The sequence below is a fragment of the Lethenteron reissneri genome, chromosome 25 (genome assembly GCF_015708825.2).
Source record: "Lethenteron reissneri isolate LAM-NWPU_2019-01 chromosome 25, ASM1570882v1, whole genome shotgun sequence".
In the NCBI taxonomy this organism is placed as follows: Eukaryota; Metazoa; Chordata; class Hyperoartia; order Petromyzontiformes; family Petromyzontidae; genus Lethenteron; species Lethenteron reissneri.
This window is the reverse complement of record NC_083803.1, coordinates 3,950,097-3,969,302: the sequence shown is the minus strand read 5'-3', so window position 1 is coordinate 3,969,302 and position 19,206 is coordinate 3,950,097. Positions and strand designations below refer to the sequence as shown.

At 42.9% G+C, this 19,206-nt stretch overlaps 1 protein-coding gene across 1 annotated transcript in view; it reads right to left on the bottom strand.

The window, feature by feature from the left end:
- The window catches only part of SPTBN1 (spectrin beta, non-erythrocytic 1), a 54,060-nt gene extending 36,077 nt beyond the window's left edge, over positions 1–17,983 (bottom strand). The window contains 2 exon segments of the mRNA XM_061558942.1: positions 5,547–5,734; positions 17,742–17,983. Coding sequence (XP_061414926.1) covers positions 5,547–5,700 — 154 coding nt within the window. The 5' untranslated portion in view covers positions 5,701–5,734; positions 17,742–17,983.
- Between the last annotated feature and the right edge of the window lie 1,223 nt (positions 17,984–19,206).

The window sequence follows — 19,206 nt, the reverse complement described above, 5'->3', positions numbered from 1 at the left end:
GAGCAATGTAGTGTGTAACTTTTATTTGGTGACCTGCTCAGTTAAATTTCACAATCCTTTCTAAATATTTGTATGCTTAAGGGCCTCCCAAATGCTGTGGTAGTCACATGGGGCTTGTCTGACCATACTTCTCCTTGCTGGTCAGTACTGGTTGGTGAAGAGGGAGGCCAAGGAGCAGTTCTGGTATCAATCGCCATTGAGATGTGAGCAGTGGCTGGCAATCAAACTCAGGTCGCTGGGGTCGTAGCATAGTGCACGAACCACCGCTCAGTTATATAATATTCCCACAATGACAATTCAATATTCTGAGCCAACTATACAGGTTGGTACACATTTTTATTTGGTTTTATCATGACGACAACCACCATCGCAACAGATGTTCACATCATTTTTTTCTCAGCGTCATAATATCTTTAGTGCCGTTTCCCTATCAGCAATCCACTTCCTTGGGTGTTGCCTTTTCGTTTTTTGACATGGTCCGTGTGGTGCAGGTGGTTGCATATGGGTACCACTTTGCTGATGTCTGAATTTCAGCTGGTCTCCAGCCTGCATGACGTCATGCGCGTGGACGAAATCCGATCACAATGTGGATTAAGCTCAGCTGGCAACATCGCTGTTGGCGGTACAGGCGCGCTCGTATATTTTTTTCGTATGGGTGTTAAAAAGTCAGGAGAAATATTAACTTGCTCAGCGTTCCTTGAAAATGTGCCTGTAGAGAAACAGCCTTGCAACACAGGTGCGTTTTTTTATGGTAAGATTAGGGGAATGTTGTCATTGCCTCTGATAATGGCACGTCAAGGGAACGATGACGATATTAACTGTTTGTAGTTGTATGACCTAAAAGGATGAGCAGCAAAAGGGCATGACACGAATAGCAAGACAACAGCCATTAAAGCACTGACTTCAGACTTAGCTTGGTTTTTTTATTGCAGTAATTACAGTGTACAGCTACTTTAAGGAAAATGACTCACAATTTGACCTCAGCGTTGTTTTTGTCTTTTCAAATTCGGTGTACTCAAGGGGACTTTTATGCTGAAATCACACCAGCACCCTTTCTTGAGTTTAAACAATCAGCCTACAGAGCAGGTAGGACAGGTTTTGGGCCACACTGTAAATGCTAGTCAGCCGTGGAGACATGGCGGTGGTCCCTGCAACTGGTCCATTCCAGAATTGACAAGGGCAGCTGGCAGTCAAATCCAGTTTTCTGTATCTTTTTACGCAAGAGTTTCCTCTGCGAGGCTTTTCCTACTGCAGCTGTTGTGCTTCTTTTGTTACCTCGGGTACGCAGCTTATGGCAGGGACTGGAGGACAGATAGTGAAGTACACGTTTTCCAACGAAACATGTTAACCCCCTCGCTTAATACCATAGCGGTCGCTGTGGATATATTTGGAGTATACAAGCAAAATAGATACAAATAAAAAACATTAAGGTTAAAACATTTAACTAGTCACAGTCTCTTGGTTTTCGTGATCCATGAAATTGTGCGGCTGCTGGTGGGTGCACGGCATGCCTCTCTTCATTTCAAGGGCTCGGTGATCATTGTATTCTTGTGTGGGAGAACAGTGACATAATTGTTCGGCAAACAAGAAACTCTTTTTAAAAAATTGTCATTTCAATCACAAGATACGTTATTGCCAGTTGCAGTGTCTCTCGAGTCAGGTGATCACACCATTCTGGTTTTCCCACCACGTGCCTGCCCTCGAAATGAAAATAACTACTGTAACTTTTAAAAAAATATAAAAGCCATTCAAACTGTCCGTTCATCAATCCATACAACACGTTATACTACCACGATTGTAACAGAATCCTGTATTTTGTCCAAAATAAACGTACTGGTCGTTATCACTTCCACGCAAGTGATTGTCTATTGTTTTAATTGGTATCTGACATTTGGGAGTCCAAATGCTTTTTACTCATTTTGGCTGAGAATTTTTCTGCAGTAATGGTCAGGTGATGTCACATTTGAATGATGGATAGATTTTTTTTAATTGAAAACTAGATAACATGCCAATCAGATGTCGTGTAGTACACTTTGTAGAAGTGGTGAAAATTTTAAATGGTGTTTAACTCTTATTTTTTTAACACTGGATGGCATTCAAATTAATATATAACTATGTGTTTCACAAGACTAAAGTTTACTTTCTTGTGCTAATATATGCACGGACCTGCCGTGTAAACACGGTGTACTTTACAGTCTGTAGCATACTTTCAGATATTTTCAGCACTAAGTTGAAAATAGATCCTTTTTTGCTCGAGGAATCAAGGAATTTTCCTCGTGACTTCGCGATGCCACGCTGTGGGTGCGGGGAGCATGGGGATCGGTTAAAAGTATCCAATTTTACAGTCAAGAAAAATTACTAATTTACTATATTTATGGATGGACGAGAAAACATTTTTACAACTAAATTTGGTGTTTAAAAATTGTACAAGCTGCATTAAAATGTGATGGAAACTACAAAAAAAGAATCCCGTTTCTTCTCAACCATGAAGCTACACAGCTTTGGGCTGAGTTCCTGCTGGTGAATGCCTCGATCAGGCTGTGTCATTCAAGAGAAATTAAGTACTGTATCCTCGAATGACGCAGTAGGAAGATGTATACTTTAATGGGTTTTTTACTTCTTTCGCACCGTACGCAGCCTCCTGTGCTAATCGGAGGTGCAGGGGAAGGACAACAAACTAAACACAAAAATCAGTTCTCTACAATGAGTTTTCAATTTTGATTTAATAGTACATTACTCCGTGGCTTCCTAATATCGGAAGGACGATCGTTCCAGATGGCCGCAGAAGCACATCTGAAAGCACGTGATGCAGTGACCGTCTTTATTCGATAGCTAGACAAAAGCCGCTGCGAGGATGACCGGAGTTCACGTGATGGCTTATACTCCTTGCCAAAATCAGCAAGGTATTGTGGTTCATTTGTGGTAAGCATTTTGAGTATAATGAATACAACCTCATAATGTATTGGTTCGGCAACCGGAAGCCAATGCAGCTTGGCGAGCACTAAATGGCAAAGAATTGAAATCAACGTCATAACCGCCAGATGCTGCAACTGACACAACCCTGCACGGATGCTGTTCACCAACAGATATACGGATATTGGAATCCATGATTTAAGTGGGATCTGCCAAGTGAAACTGTGTTGGTCAAGCGATGTCAGAATGATACTACTTCCAGGCAGAAAAAAAATGCCTCAAATTTACAATTGTAAATATTTTAAAGCCACTGATTTTATGAGACTTGAGGCGAAACTGCGCAAAAAAATGAAGCACAAGTTGTAGCTACGCCAGCTAGCATTCCCTGCTTTTAAAAAAGGATCGCTTTTTATAAAAAGAAGTTGGTTAATGACTCAACCTTAGCAAAGCCATTGGCAGCATTACAAGGCATGCTGAGCATCACAGTGGTACAGAGCCAACAAAAACATGCGAAATAACTACATTTCATTCCAAGTTATGTCTATCGCAGCATTGGGTAAGTCTCATCAAAGATTTATTTTCGGATTGTACTGCGTGTTGTTCAGCATGATGCCCGTCATTTCACTCCACGTGCTGGGAACTCGGTTGCTGAAGAAGCTCCCAGCCAGCACGTGGGAAGAAGCCAATCATCAGACACACAGAACAACAACGACGACCAACCCTACATGGCCGAAGGATGAGCTCTGCTAATTTTCTATTGTCGAAGTAGCAAGACAATGGTCCATATTTGTTTTTGGGTTTGGGCCACTAAATAAAAAAAACATGAACCATTGTAATGTTGACTACTTTTTTTAAGTTAGCACAGACACTATTTGCTGAGTGCACGTTTCCTTAGAGCCTCCTAGTGGATAAATAAACGCATTTAATCTGTCTACCAAGCCTTGAAATATTAGCTTTATGTTGTGTTTTTCCAAGTGAAAAATCAAACCTCTTGGGCATACATTTAACAGCTCATTATACATAATGTGAAGTAATTGTCAAGTAGAATTTTTAAAATATCAATACCAGTACACATTCATAATACGGTCTATATTTGTTTTTACTCTTGGGCTGAAGGAACTGTGCCACGCCTCACTATGCATAGCTGTACCATGAGCTCAGCGGCTTTTGCCAACAGCAGGAGAAGCTGTGCAAACAGGGAGCCCCAGAAGAGAAAAAAACCTCGTAAAACACAGGGTCAGCTGGGAATGTCACAGTGCACATTCAATTGCCATTTTTTGTTTATTTTTACAGATCCTTTAACTTGTTAACGTTGATGCAAGTATTCTATATGGCCGGTTGAAAACAGTGCAGCAGTTGACACTATTGCCAAATAAATAGTTGTGTGAGCAATGCAAATCTGAAAACTTAAGCTCACTATAGATCTATAACACAAATTGAAGATTATAAACATTTCTAATGGGCAACCCATCCTATGAACTAGGTGAACCTTCCCCATCAGCCCTTCAAGCCACCTCTGTCAACCCCGCTCCCCCCTTCCTGTTGGTCCCTTCCCTCATTGGCACATGGCAACGAGTGTCACTCACCAGATACCCATCTGGTGAGTGTCATCTGACATTCACGACACAGTCACTCAGCAGTCACCCATCAGACGGACATTTACCAAAACCTCACTGAACACTCACCAGACACCAATAAGCAGACACTCGCCACTCACCCGACACTCAACACGAACATCTACTCGCTGGACAAATTGAAGAAAAACTCAGTTTAACACGTAGGCTTTCGCGACCAATATTACCAATAATAAAGTTTTTTTTGGGGTTAGATCGCGTAAATATAAACGACAAACTATAGCACGAGGCACTCTTTAACTGTACCATTGGCGACTGCACATAGTGCAATATTGTATCTCGTCCAGCTGGGGGTGCACCACCCATCGTGCCTTGCAGGCAGCCACAGGGTTCTTTGACCGAGATCAATAAGGGTCAAGTCTAGGTAACTCCGATATAACCTGTGACTGATTGTGAGTGAGAGCACTACAACCACATCTCATGACGAGAATGGTGGAGTGGTTTTGGAGGATATAGCGAACAACTAAAAGAACACACGGACAAATAAAATATGACGATGCCATGAGCAAACATGGCCACCCCAGGTTTGAAAATTACACTTATGGATTAAAACTGTTCCTTCTCTCCATAAAAAAATACGATTGTGCGGTTTGTGCATTGAACTATTTTCGTGAAAGTACAGAACAGCAGGTGCCGTGTATCAAATTACTCCCACACTCACAATTCAAGGCAACACACACTGCAGTACAGGTACAAATCAGTCCTTTAGCACCCTCATAAGGACAGTCGGTACTACTGCATAGAGCCCCTCTGGCTAACTTAATAAAAAACACAGTAAACTGAACAGAAGCCTACTTTCTGTGAATGAAACATGTATGTTAAGATGGAATGTTACTTGCGTTTTCAGTTAAGTAAGTTGGCCAGTCGGGGAATTTGTTTTGTTCATTGTGAGAGTAGAGAGACATTTTTAGAAACAAACTGATAACTCTAAAGACAGCACAGCCTTGCCTTCACTCTGATCTACGTGTGTGAAGTGAGCGAGTGTAGTGGAGGCGATACCAGCAAGAGCCTTGATTCGGGAGCGCTCAAAGAGCCTTGCCGAGCTGTTCTCATTGTCCCAGTCCTCCTCGCTTGCCTCCCATCGGTTGTTGATGCTCTCGTACTGCTGCTGTATGTCCATGCTGCCCTCCAGGTCTTTGCTTACCGCAGTCATGGCTGCGTTAGGCTCTTAGCTCCTCGAGAAAACCCTGCAGATTGGAACGTTGAGGAGAACAACAAAATTACTTCATTGCAGTCGTGAAAAAATCCCCAAATGATTTCAGCTATGCCAAGTTGTAATCTCAAACAGTACTGTTAGAAACTGCCTGGTACAAGGGAATTTTACAATTATAACATGACCTTTCATACCGTTGTAAAGTTTGCCAGCAATCTGCGCATGACACATTTTCTGCAGCTACACCCAAGTCAAGGGCAAAGGAGTTAACGCAACTTGTGATGCATGTCCTCTGGGTTGCTTTTGCACAATTTAAAAATAAATAATAACTTGAAGATTGTTGTTCATTTACTGATAGATGGAGGCCTAAATTTCGATTTAAAGCTTTCGTGACTGCAGGGATTCATCTTCTTGGTTCTTTCGGTAAAGTCACGTAGAAGGGAAGTAATAAAATAATAAAAATAAAACATAATAAAACAATTCTCACGACGTTTCGGCCACAACGCAAGCAGCCGTCCTCAGGTGAAAACCAGGTCCGTCGAGGCGACAGAGTCTGAATGAAACAGCACACGAGCTTGGAGCATATATCTATTTATTACTTCCCTTCTACGTGACTTTACCGAAAGAACCAAGAAGATGGAGGCCTGCCCATGCAGTGTTGGTAGTTAGAGGTTGTTGACCATACAAAACACGCTGGTCAGCACGGGCTGGTGAAGGGTGCCCCAGGAATCATTCAGATATCACTCGCCACTGATAGTAGCCATGGCAGTGAATCAATTTGCAGTCATTGGGCTCATAGTGCAGTGCACTGGACCAATATAAATTGTCGCAAAGGTAAAAAGAACAGCCAACATTACACTTTACATTGTAAACCCATCTGTTTCATTCATTTTGGAGCTCTAAGAAGCAAAATGGTTAATCACTATAGTTACTAAATTTTGTAATGTGCCAATTTAAAAACTGAGTGGATTATGGAGGGAGAGTGTAATCTGAGTAATCTGCAGCAAGCATCATTAGTACATGATGATGGGTATGAGTGACAAAACATCTGACGTCGGTAATACCCTGTGGTGTTACCAGACATTTACACAAATCGAACCATTGACCCGTTGCGAAATATCTCTGTGATGGCTGTCGCTGGTTTCCAAGCATGCAGCTGTATTTTCATAATTCACTTTTTCGTTTAAGTAATGTGGCTGCACTAACCTCATGTACACCGTATATTTCAAACAATGTATTTTGAGCCAATGTTGACAACATTGACAGTGCACCATGCGTGTGGCTTTGTCATTGGTTTGTCATAACGGCAATGCTACAGACCACGTAACCGTATTGCGGTGACGTAGCCCATCACGCCACTCGTGTCGCGACAAATTAAAGAGCAGTGTCCAAAGCCATTCTGTTAAAATACAGCCGTAAAAATCTATTAACTTGGCAAGAACACTTTTGAGTTCATACTAAATATCCCACCTGCTTCTAATGAAACGACTGTGGCACCATGTGCTTGTGCACGTGGTCTCTCTTTAGATTTCGTGTTTCTTACGTGCATTTGGATTCCTGAAACAGATTAACCAAATAATGATGGAGAAAACACACTAAAATGTACACATACGCACCTCCGATTAGCAGGATATATTTCTGATTACAAACTTAATACACTTATCTTACAAACACAGTGGAATAAACAAAGGTTTTTATGCAAGTTAATGTCAGTGTGGTAACAACTCATCAACACATTAACAGCTTACCTTAGTGAATAATACGCAGATGCATTTTCATCACACGGATATACAAGGATTTAAATGCTTTAAATGCACTATAATTTCAAAATCAGGTTTTACTTCCTCGCCGACATCCAATCCTAATGTAATAATGCGATAGAATAAATAACCACATGACCTATTTCCATACCGGCATTGGACAGGGTTGAAATATTCAGTCACCAGTTTAGACTTCATGAATGCAGTAAAGCTGAAGTGGACCATACAAGCCATTCTATTTTTTAAATCAAGATTTTGGTCCAAAAAGCAGATTGTTATCAATCATAATCACATTGTCACAAACATTGTTTCAACGACCCTAGTTTCCAAGCCCATCACCATGCCATGGCCTGCAGATACTGTAGTCAAAACACACCAAAATACTCTGAGGTCACAACTGAACTAAGACGATGCGTTTTTCACCAGACTAAGACTATACCTTAATACCCCCAAACCAGTACATAGGCTTAAACATTTATGTAAGTTCTTGAAACTAACATTTCAACTAAAAACTGTTTGGTTACTTAATCCTGGTGTAATTCATGTTATTTTGAATTAGCAATTACCAGCAGAAAACGTTCAAGTCAAGATTTAGAAACGTAATGCCCAAAATAAGTGAAGATTGGCACCAAAAGTACAGCCATACCTCGGTATACGACCGCTTTGGAATACGTAGAATTTGGTATACGTCGTGTTTTGACGAGAAAAAAATGTCTTGGGACACGACGTCTTGCTTGGGATACGACGCGCTTGCTAGAACTTGTATGGGTCGGGATGAGTCACCGCGTACTGTACCCGTGTACACAATACTGTTACGGCTCTAACAAGCTGTAACAGTATTGTGTGGAATGACCAGACATGTCACACTTCAGGAACATTCTTAGAAGGCAAAAACAAACTTCAATGGACAGGTTTTTAGTAAAACTCAAACCTGGTGAGCCTCAACCAGGTTCAAGTCAAGAAAAAAGACAAAAGAGAAAGAAAAAACCCCCAGAATTTCAGCTTCCTGAAGTTTTAATGGAAGGGGACTCTCCTTCCAAAATATAACATATCCTCCTCCTCCCCTTCCTCACCATCATCCTCGAAGGCTATCAACTCCTCTCAGCAAGGTAAAGTGACGTAAAATTTTATTTTTATTTCAATTTATTTTAATTTATGTATGCATTTTAGTAATAAGTAGTGTCTGAATTATTTTATACAACCCCATTAATGTATAATATGCCATATAAAATATAATTTCTTATACTCTGGAACGGATTATTTCCTTTCCCTTTATTTCTTATAGGAAAAATTTGTTTGGTATACGTCATTTTCGGTATAAGTCCTACCTTCTGGAACAAATTAATGACGTATACCGAGGTACCACTGTATAGGTGAAAACGGTCACCGCTAGAGAAATGGCAATGTTGACCTGAAGTACATGGGATCAAAAGACAAATACAGGTCATGTTGGCACCAAAGGATAATTTGTTCCTGAGCTATGGAACCCATAGCTGCCTCGGGCTTTTATGATGGTACACATGGCCCGGGCACTATTCATCTCCAGAAGGGTATCGCTGTGACACACGTGTGTTAAAGTCTGGACCAGATTTTGAGGATGCAAAGCATTCCTTCTCATCAGAGTAGTGCGAATGCGGCGCACGTGTTGCCCTTTGAAATAGCATTTTGTATATTATCAAGGTTTACATGCATTAGCATGAAAGATATAGCACAATGTAACTTGTGCTATATCTATATATCTGCGTAGAAATTGTATCCTAGTAAAATACTGCATTCTTCACCATCAGGTATTTGATGAATATTGATTTATATAAAACACAAATACGAAATAAATGTTGAGTGTCTTATAGTTGACCCCATCAAGGGCAACAACAAATACGAGTATTTAATGTATTCCACTATTCATCCTTTTGATGTGCAATCAATATTTATTAAAATGTTTACCACTGCATTTAAGTGCTCCTGGTAAACAATGCCAAGTAGGCCTTCAAGTCTCCATATGCTGTAACTTAGACTCCCAGATCAATTTAAGTGAATTGCTTTGTGGTTCTGTTTGAAATGGTGGGACAGGACCACTTGTGTAGTGATATCATTTATATGTTTAATAATCTAACATGTTTAAAATATTGTCAAAAATATATAATTTGGTGAGTACCAAACCGTCCATGGATTGTGAGAATGAGTACATATAATGATATAGGAAAGTGCTGTTGTTTTATTTAAAAAATAATACACCCAAAGACGGCACACATAGAAATACTGCGGAGGAAATATACACGAATTGTATATTTGCCACAATCTTATCGCTAACCCTTTGGCCAATAGCTCATATCGGTTTCCTCTCCAGCCACATTCTAGATCTTATATTCAACCAAATACCTTTTGGCTGAAACCACCTCATACCACGCATACCACTGTCAGGTCAAACATATTTCAACAATGACATGTGCAAACATATTCATTCTAGAAAAGTACAGTATGTCTTATGGGTTCTAAACAGTATCTCAATGATAAAAATGTTAATAGCATTAGTGTAATGTGTTTTACAAAGACACATCATATTCAAGTTTACCTAAGTCAAAACATGTTCAGGAGAGGATTTGGTGATGAGAGAAAAAAATGTGCTGGTAAAACATTTGGTGATGCCAATTAAAACTGGATAAACAGCTTGAACTAAATTACCCTTGTCCATGCTAATCTCATAATCTTTTCGTACAAAGATTACAGTGGCAGAGGAACTCCTAGAATAAATTCTTAAGTTAACAATTTCCTGCAGAGCTATCATTAACTTGTGTTTACAATTACAGAAAGAATTTTACGCACGACCTTACAAAGACCAAGTCGATCACCACCACTTTTGTTGAGCTGAATGGCTGTTAACATATATAAAATGCCTCTGTTGCCAGATTGTATGATAACATTACACATATAACATGAATTGGTTATTAAATTATAATATGAATTGGTTATTAATGTAGCCAACACCACATACGTCATTAAACAAGGTCGTGCATCTTCTTGGTTCTTTCGGTAAAGTCACGTAGAAGGGAAGTAATAAAATAATAAAAATAAAACATAATAAAATAATTCTCACGACGTTTCGGCCACAACGCAAGCAGCCGTCCTCAGGTGAAAACCAGGTCTGTCGAGGCGACAGCGTCTGAATGAAACAGCACACGTGCTTGGAGCATATATATAAGCTGGGTTGGAAGGGGGGGAAAAGGGCGCCTTGACAAAATAATTTGCATATCAAGAGGAATTTAGCATATTTATGGGAAATGCAGGTATGTGATTAGTACTTTTGCCCGTGCATTATGCAGGATTAGCAGCATCAAAGGGAGAGGATATGGGAAATGCAGGTATGTGATTAGTACTACTTATGCCCGTGCATTATGCAGGATTAGCAGCATCAAAGGGAGGGGGTATGGGAAATGCAGGTATGTGGTTAGTACTACTTATGCCCGTGCATTATGCAGGATTAGCAGCATCAAAGGGAGGGGATAGGGGTAGCATTAATAAAGGGAAGTGTTAATAGTATGTAGCTACAGTAACTAAAACCACCACGTAAACAACTAAAGTATAAACTACATAGTATCATCAGTATACTAAATATACTCTACAATAAGCTGAGTTACTAACAGTAAGTAATACATTACAATTCTACGTCATAAAAAATATAATATGCTTCCATCTAAACTTTATTCTCTTACATCACACGAGTCTACACTGTACTATATACTGCCCTAGACAAACCCAACATTAAATTATATACTGTATTGCTATAAACCACCCTAAACCCTATACATTGTAATATTACACTATGTATTATTCTACCCACCCTAATGTATATCACACTGCTGTATATTCACTATACAATTACGATACTATATATTACTTTGTACATTGTATTAAGCATATGAATTTTATACTATTTGTTATTATACACTGTACCATTGACCGTCGTGTGAAAGATACTAAGAGGAAGCAACGAAATATGTCAATGGGAGAGTAGTGTGGGAAACTTGCAGCGGAGCAAAGAATCCATTCCCTGCGGAAAATACAATGCCAGTGAGTGGAACGCGGTCTGAAAGTCACCGAAAACGTGAACACAATCAGTTAAGATCCGAAATGGTTTATTACGTTATTCCAATGATTGCTAAGCCAGAATCCATCTTCTCGGTTGAAATTGTCTCTGTGTTTGTATATGTGGATCGCCTCATGACCAACCCAGCTTATATATATGCTCCAAGCACGTGTGCTGTTTCATTCAGACGCTGTCGCCTCGACAGACCTGGTTTTCACCTGAGGACGGCTGCTTGCGTTGTGGCCGAAACGTCGTGAGAATTAAATTATTATGTTTTATTTTTATTATTTTATTACTTCCCTTCTACGTGACTTTACCGAAAGAACCAAGACGATGAATCCCTGCAGTCACGAAAGCTTTAAATCGAAATTTACCGAAAAAAACCCAAGAATATGAATCCTTGCAGTCACGAAAGCTTTAAATCGAAAAAAGGTCGTGCATGTAAAAATGGCTGCATTTTAAGATATGTAATCCAACCATGAAGCTGGAAAAGTACTTCAAAACATTGTAATTTTTTACTCTGCCACCCATTTTCAGATGATAGGCAAAAAATGCTCATAAACATATAAATTCACTGAATAATGTGCTTGTTTTGTGCTCACAAAAAAATGGAAATACTCCCACTAAACATTGCATGTGCCACAAATCGCTCTGACTGCGGGACATTAGTTACAACATGGTCAATGCATTGCCGTCCATGATTCGGTTATTTATCCATTTTTATCTCTCCAAGTTTCATCCTTAAGAATGCAGCAATGAGTTCAGAACTATTATTTTAACATGACTGCACATCTAATTAATTTAAACTTTTCTTTTAAAAAAATCACGTTCCATTAGTAAAATTCTACAAGAAATTCAGCAAAGGCAGAAATAGAAAATACCATACTATATTATGCTGAAACTAAAAGCGATGGTCTAGTACTCTTAGGTTAGGATGGTGTAGTGGTTGGCGCATTGTTACGAACCGAATGACCTGACATTACACGACCATGACTAACATTCATGATGAGTGATATTTGCACAGATCCTCATTCCTCCCTTCACCAACCCACACCGACCAGAATCCTGAAGTATGTCAAACAAACCTTCATCTCATTCACAGGGCATTGACAAAGAGCTGTAAACATTCTTAATTTTAGAACTTTCGTGACTGCAGTAAATGATTATTTGGTTCTTTTGGTTAAGTCACGTCTAAAGATAAAATAATTTAATTTATTATTTTATCTTTAGACGTGACTTAACCGAAAGAACCAAATAATCAGCTGTAAGCATCTTAACATGAAAATGTAGCACAGCTATGATGACAATGCAACCAAGGAGGCAGTGGTCATGCCAAGAGAAGTCACATTTTGGTGCAAGTGATTTATTGTTTGAGAGTATAGCTGCTCCCTGCAACAGAATTGCTGAGACAAATTCCAGTTGAAAGGATAACTGTGGGAGATGGTGGTTGATCCTTTCTAGTGATGGGTGGTGACCCACTTTCCAGTCTGCACGTAGCCCATCTAACACCATTCACTTCAATGCTCCTGTGTTATTAATATATAAAGGTTTGCCTCTTCCATTACAACAACTTGACTGATAACTTACTATAGATACTCAGTACTGATCTTGAAATGATCAAAACTCTGCTAATGCTGCAAGTCGATCATGAAAAATAAAGTTAAGAGCAAAGCAGAATGTGGTATACGAGGCCACAAATGTATTTGTCCAATCCTATTTTGGTAACAATGTGAATATTAGTGTTGAGAAATGTATTTGAACTTCAAACAAAACACATCAATTATGGGTTATTATACAACGCCATGGCAACACAGCATTTAACTTGATTCAATTATGCAAATTATTAAATATCGGGAACATTCCTAGTAGGATCGCCAGTGATCCAGTACAGGTTTCTAAATCTCTCACAACTACAGTCTAAAACGGTAATTGAAAAGAATACACGTATACAGGTACACAACAGGAAGCATATGCCCATTAAATGCCTGTATTTCCATGTAAGTCTGTTTGGTAGAAGTTTTCAAACAAGGATATGTTCACGGCCCATTGTCATTTCTGCCACCCTCAGATTAATCAGAATAACCTAGACATTAATACAATGTGCTTATTTGAGTTTTACAGGGAGCAATTAGAGGACAAAGTCCTTTAAGTGAGACATTGCTGAACATAAACAACATGATCTTGTATAGTTTAAATAGGGCAATAATTATAAAAAGTGAGCAAACATTTATAAAATCAAGGCATTACTCTTTTACCCACGGTTCAAAAAGCTAAAGAAAACACGCAATCACTGTATATCTTTAAAATATTACAATACAAATGTATATAGAATACAAATAACTAGAGTATTTCCAAAGCGCACAATTCCATTTGTAGAGCCAAAAACCTCATTCATTTTAGACAGGAGCATTTGGTATTTTTGGACCCCTTTAGTGGAAACTATTGACAAAAACCCCTATAAACCACCAATGATTTATGTTCATATAGGATTGGGTGTTACTGAGGCCCCCTGTGACCATAAGGCCCAATTGTGGCTGCTGGTATTATCGGTTATGTGAAAAAAAAATGATTTCTGATACATACAAGAGGTTTATACATTACAGAGTTTGGTTTATATATGTCTTGCCCATTGGTTTTTATTACAATTTGAGACATGCTAGTCCAGACATTAATTACATTATATGCCCCTGGCCTGTCCCTGAGGAAAGGCAAAATATCAGCATGAACCACTTGCTTTTGAACTAAAAGCGCTCAAGTATCCTTGGTATAACATCAATAGGCGGAGAGCCCCGGCCCATGGCACAATGGCAGGTGTCTCCATGCAAGAGGAGACAGAGATTTTTGGGTGATCACGTTTACCACTGGCTAAAAACGTGCAAATGTTCTGCATTTGTTAAGTGCTTTCACACTATTTTCAAATATTTGAGCAGCAAAACATTACATTCCAGCACAACATAGTCGCGTTAATATGTCAAAGCTTAGCTTTTGTGTGTGTAGATGGAAAGATGTTTACAGGAAAACAGACATCCAAAAAGTGAGAAAATTGCAAACAGCTTTATGTAAATACAGTATGAGTGTTCAACAATTTTTGTGGGAATGTAATTTGTTGTGGATGCTATACAATGCTACTGCAGAACAAAAAAATTAGTTTGTACTCAGAGAGCATAAATCAATAACATATTGAATTACAATTTCTTTTTCAAATCCACCATCTGTCCTAGCATTAAATATTATCCGTACATTTTATTGCCCTTACAATCTAAAAATGTGTCCTTGGAATATTTCTGTGGCAGTATTTTATTGGTTGAGTGTGATGGCATTTATATAACATGTTATAGTTATAAGATTGGCTGATGTATTAACATACTCAAATGTATTGCTTTTAAAGTTATGGTTTGTGAGTGGCATTGCAGGCAGGGCCCAGGAGAGAGACAAGAGGTGAATGGTGGTTTTGTTAAAAATGCCAACCACAAAAAAAAACACATTAACAATTTGCTGAAAGTCACCCATAACTTGGCACAATACCATTTTAATACTTTAAGTCACACATTATAATCGGCTTTGGTGCTTGCATCATGCGGGCAAAACACACAGCACATCCATACACATTTGTTCCTCGTGAAACTTAGAACACACGCAATATTATTTTCTCATTTTCACTCTGCCGCTTTACACATTGGCTCAACAGATCCAAGAATGGGGACCGGCAGACGCCCCTGGGGTTCCCATCTGCTAAGGAAAGGGGAGCCACCCCTGCGGTAGCAGCGCCGAGACTGAGGGCCCATTGTGAGGAGGGCACACTCTACCCGTACAAGAAGCCAGGGGCAGCAGCCACGCCCTGGGCGGTGCTGCTGCTGCTACTAGACCGGGCCGAATGGCGAGTAGCATTACCGTCCCCACCTTTAATATGAAGGCAACAACGGCGAGTGGTTCATGCGGCTCCCAAGTAAAATGTGCAAGCGCTAAGGCAGTGGGAATTAAAGCGTCTTAAAATATCCCCAAGGCATAAGCCTGCCTCTCTTCCTGAATTATCCGCAGCCTCCGAGTAGACACTGTAGGGTAAAAAGTCACGCCATACGGGTTAGCAGGCCAGTATTGTGAGTTCCCAGGTCATATAGCAACAATACAGTGTGCCAGAGAGTACATGCTATCATGCGTGGTTTATATACTCGAGCTGTGGTTATTAGAATATTAAATCCAGTTTATTGAATCGCACAGTCCAGGTCATGAAGTCATTTGGCGTGGGATATTGGGTCAAGAGGTGCATGTTATTAGGTCATGGAGTGCGGGTTATAGAGTTCTTGGTGTTGGTTACTGGGTCGTGGAGATACATGTTATTGGGTAATGGAGTGCCCGTTATTGGGAGCTGCTCTCCCAAATGCATATCCTTCCTGCCCCCAGTGACCCACGTCCTCATCCCCAGGGAAATGATGGGAGAGGATCCGCGGAAACGATGGAGGTGACATCAGATAAACTATTTGAGATGTCAGGGTGAAGGACAAGATAGAAGATGCGAGATGGATAAGCATGCCAAGAAAATGCAGATAAATAGAAAGTTGAAAATGGGGAGGCGAGATGTGACGTTGAAGATACGAGATCGATGTTATATGATGGGGAAGATGGGTGATATGAGAAAATATATAGGTTGGAGATAGAGACGTTAAATGGATGAGGAACGTGATAATAAATTGGATGAACTATGAAGATGAAGTAAAGGAGACGGGAGGATAAATAGGAATGTGAAAGGATGGTAACGGAGATGTCAGGGAGATGAGTCATAGAGGGCACATGGGGGAAGGGTAAGATAACAGATTAGGATCATTAGGTGATGGAGATATAATCACGATAGAGGAGATAAGATGGGTAAAGAGGGAGATTTGAATAAAATGGAGGCAGGACGAAAATGGAGATGAGAGGAAAACAAAGATTAAATGTCGAAGATACACGATTCATGTGGGGTGATGGAAGGATGAGTGATGGAAATGAGAAATAGAGACAGGGTCTAGAGTGCACTGTACAAAAGTGAGGGGGATGGGAAAGATACACGCAACTGTACTGTGAAGAAGTGAGGGATATGAAGGAGATACGAGATGGAGAAGACGTAAGTTTGCAGTAAGACGAAAGAAATGCAAGAAATAAAAAGCCTAAATGGAGATGGGAAGAATACGGAGATGATATTGTGGATATGGGGGGGGGGGGATAAATGTGATGGATGAAGCAAAGCATTGTGATGGGAAGATTTTTAAGAGATGGAGGAGACGTGAGACGGAAGAGGGAGATGACAATAAACCAGAGAGAAAGCTGAAATATTGAGAAGTGGGGAAGATACGAGATGAATATCGGAGATGGAGGACAAACGCGGTGGGGGATGGGAATGATGGAACGGGAATAGAGGCGGGAGCGGAGGAGACGGGCACAGGCTTAGCCTCACGAACGTTTGCGGATTAATGAACAAATCACGCAATTAACAAAACACACGCACGTATCATCATCATCATTATTATTATTCCCCGTCGCCGCAATAACAATGAGGTAACGGCAAAGCAAATAAGAAAGATTTCAGCAAATGAATGAAAATGACGTCTTGTTTGAAATGCCTCCGCGCCCCGACCGCTCCCATCACAATGGGCGGCGAGCCCGAGGGGTGGTGCTGATGAGGAGAATAATGTTGGGGAATGAAGGCATCGAAGACGATAACGACGACGGACATCGTCTGGCGAGAGGCTGCTCAATGTATGTGCGATGATGAGAGGTGTCTGCGGCGGCGTTGAGAGAGAAAGAAAGAGAGAATCAACAAGGAGAGAGAAATCGCGTGGGAGAGGCCACCATGACAACAACAACAACCACCACCACGCCGCACCGTTACACGGCGGCCGTAGCAGACGAGAGAGACGCGCGTTCTTCCTTCCTTCCTTCGTGCACACAATCGACACAATCGCCCCGTGAATATCCGGCGAAGATTATTGCGCAGAGGGCACTTTGCTGCGGTACCAATACCGCAGCACAACAACGCAACGGCCGCCGCCACCGCCGCCGCATACAAATACGGGCACGACCACAGATTTACGGCAAACACATTCATTGTGAAACGCTACACATCTCCCGCTAGACGTGCACACAAAGAGCCACGACGTTACTACTGTGTGTTATCCTCGCGCGTGTGCGCGTCTACAATGCGATGGGAGAATTCGACTGACCTCCCCGCGAAGGCGACGTTCTTGCTTCTCTCTTCCCCCAGCTGCTCGGCTATGGCTGATGTCGATGCTGCTGCTGTACGGGGAGTGTAGAGGGAGGTAGGGGGAGGAGGAGAAACGTGGCGAGCTTCTCTCCCTCTCTCTCTCAATTGTGTCGTCTGCCTGTGGTCCTTATCCCCGTCTCTGGACGATCACGGTCTGTGGACCGTGGGTGCCGTCATGAGCAGCGGCAGCAGGAGGAGGGCCCAACCCCAAGCACGACGTAATGATCCCCCCCCCCACCACCACCTCCCCCCTCACCCCCCCCCCTCACCACCACCACCATCTCACCCCCCACCACCACCTCCCCCCTCACCCCCCCACCCACAACCTCCCCCCTCACCACCACCTCCCCCCTCACCCCCCCCTCACCACCACCTCCCCCCTCACCCCCCCCACCTCCCCCCTCACCCCCCCACCACCTCCTCCCCCCTCACCACCACCTCCCCCCTCACCCCCCCCACCCTCACCACCACCTCCCCCCTCACCCCACCACCACCTCCCCCCTCACCACCACCTCCCCCCTCACCCCCCCACCACCACCACCTCCTCCCTCACCCCACCACCTCCCCCCCTCACCCCCCACCACCACCACCTCCTCCCTCACCCCACCACCTCCCCCCTCACCCCCCCACCACCACCTCCCCCCTCACCCCCCACCACCACCTCCCCCTCACCCCACCACCCCCCCCTCACCCCCCACCACCACCTCCCCCCTCACCCCACCACCTCCCCCCTCACCCCCCCACCACCACCACCTCCTCCCTCACCCCACCACCTCCCCCCTCACCCCCCCACCACCACCACCTCCTCCCTCACCCCACCACCTCCCCCCTCACCCCCCCCCCTCACCACCACCACCATCTCACCCCCCCACCACCACCTCCCCCCTCACCCCCCCACCTCCCCCCTCACCCCCCCACGACCACCTCCCCCCTCACCCCACCACCTCCCCCCTCACCCCCCCCCACCACCACCTCCCCCCTCACCACCACCTCCCCCCTCACCCCCCACCCTCACCACCACCTCCCCCCTCACCCCACCACCTCCCCCCTCACCCCCCCACCACCACCTCCCCCCTCACCCCCCCACCACCACCCCCCACCTCCCCCCTCACCCCCCACCACCACCTCCCCCCTCACCCCCCCACCACCACCCCCCACCACCACCCCCCACCACCACCTCCCCCCTCACCCCCCCACCACCACCTCCCCCCTCACCACCACCTCCCCCCTCACCCCCCCCTCACCACCACCTCCCCCCTCACCCCACCACCTCCCCCCTCACCCCCCCACCACCACCTCCCCCCTCACCCCCCCCACCACCACCCCCCACCTCCCCCCTCACCCCCCACCACCACCTCCCCCCTCACCCCCCCACCACCACCCCCCACCACCACCTCCCCCCTCACCCCCCCACCACCACCTCC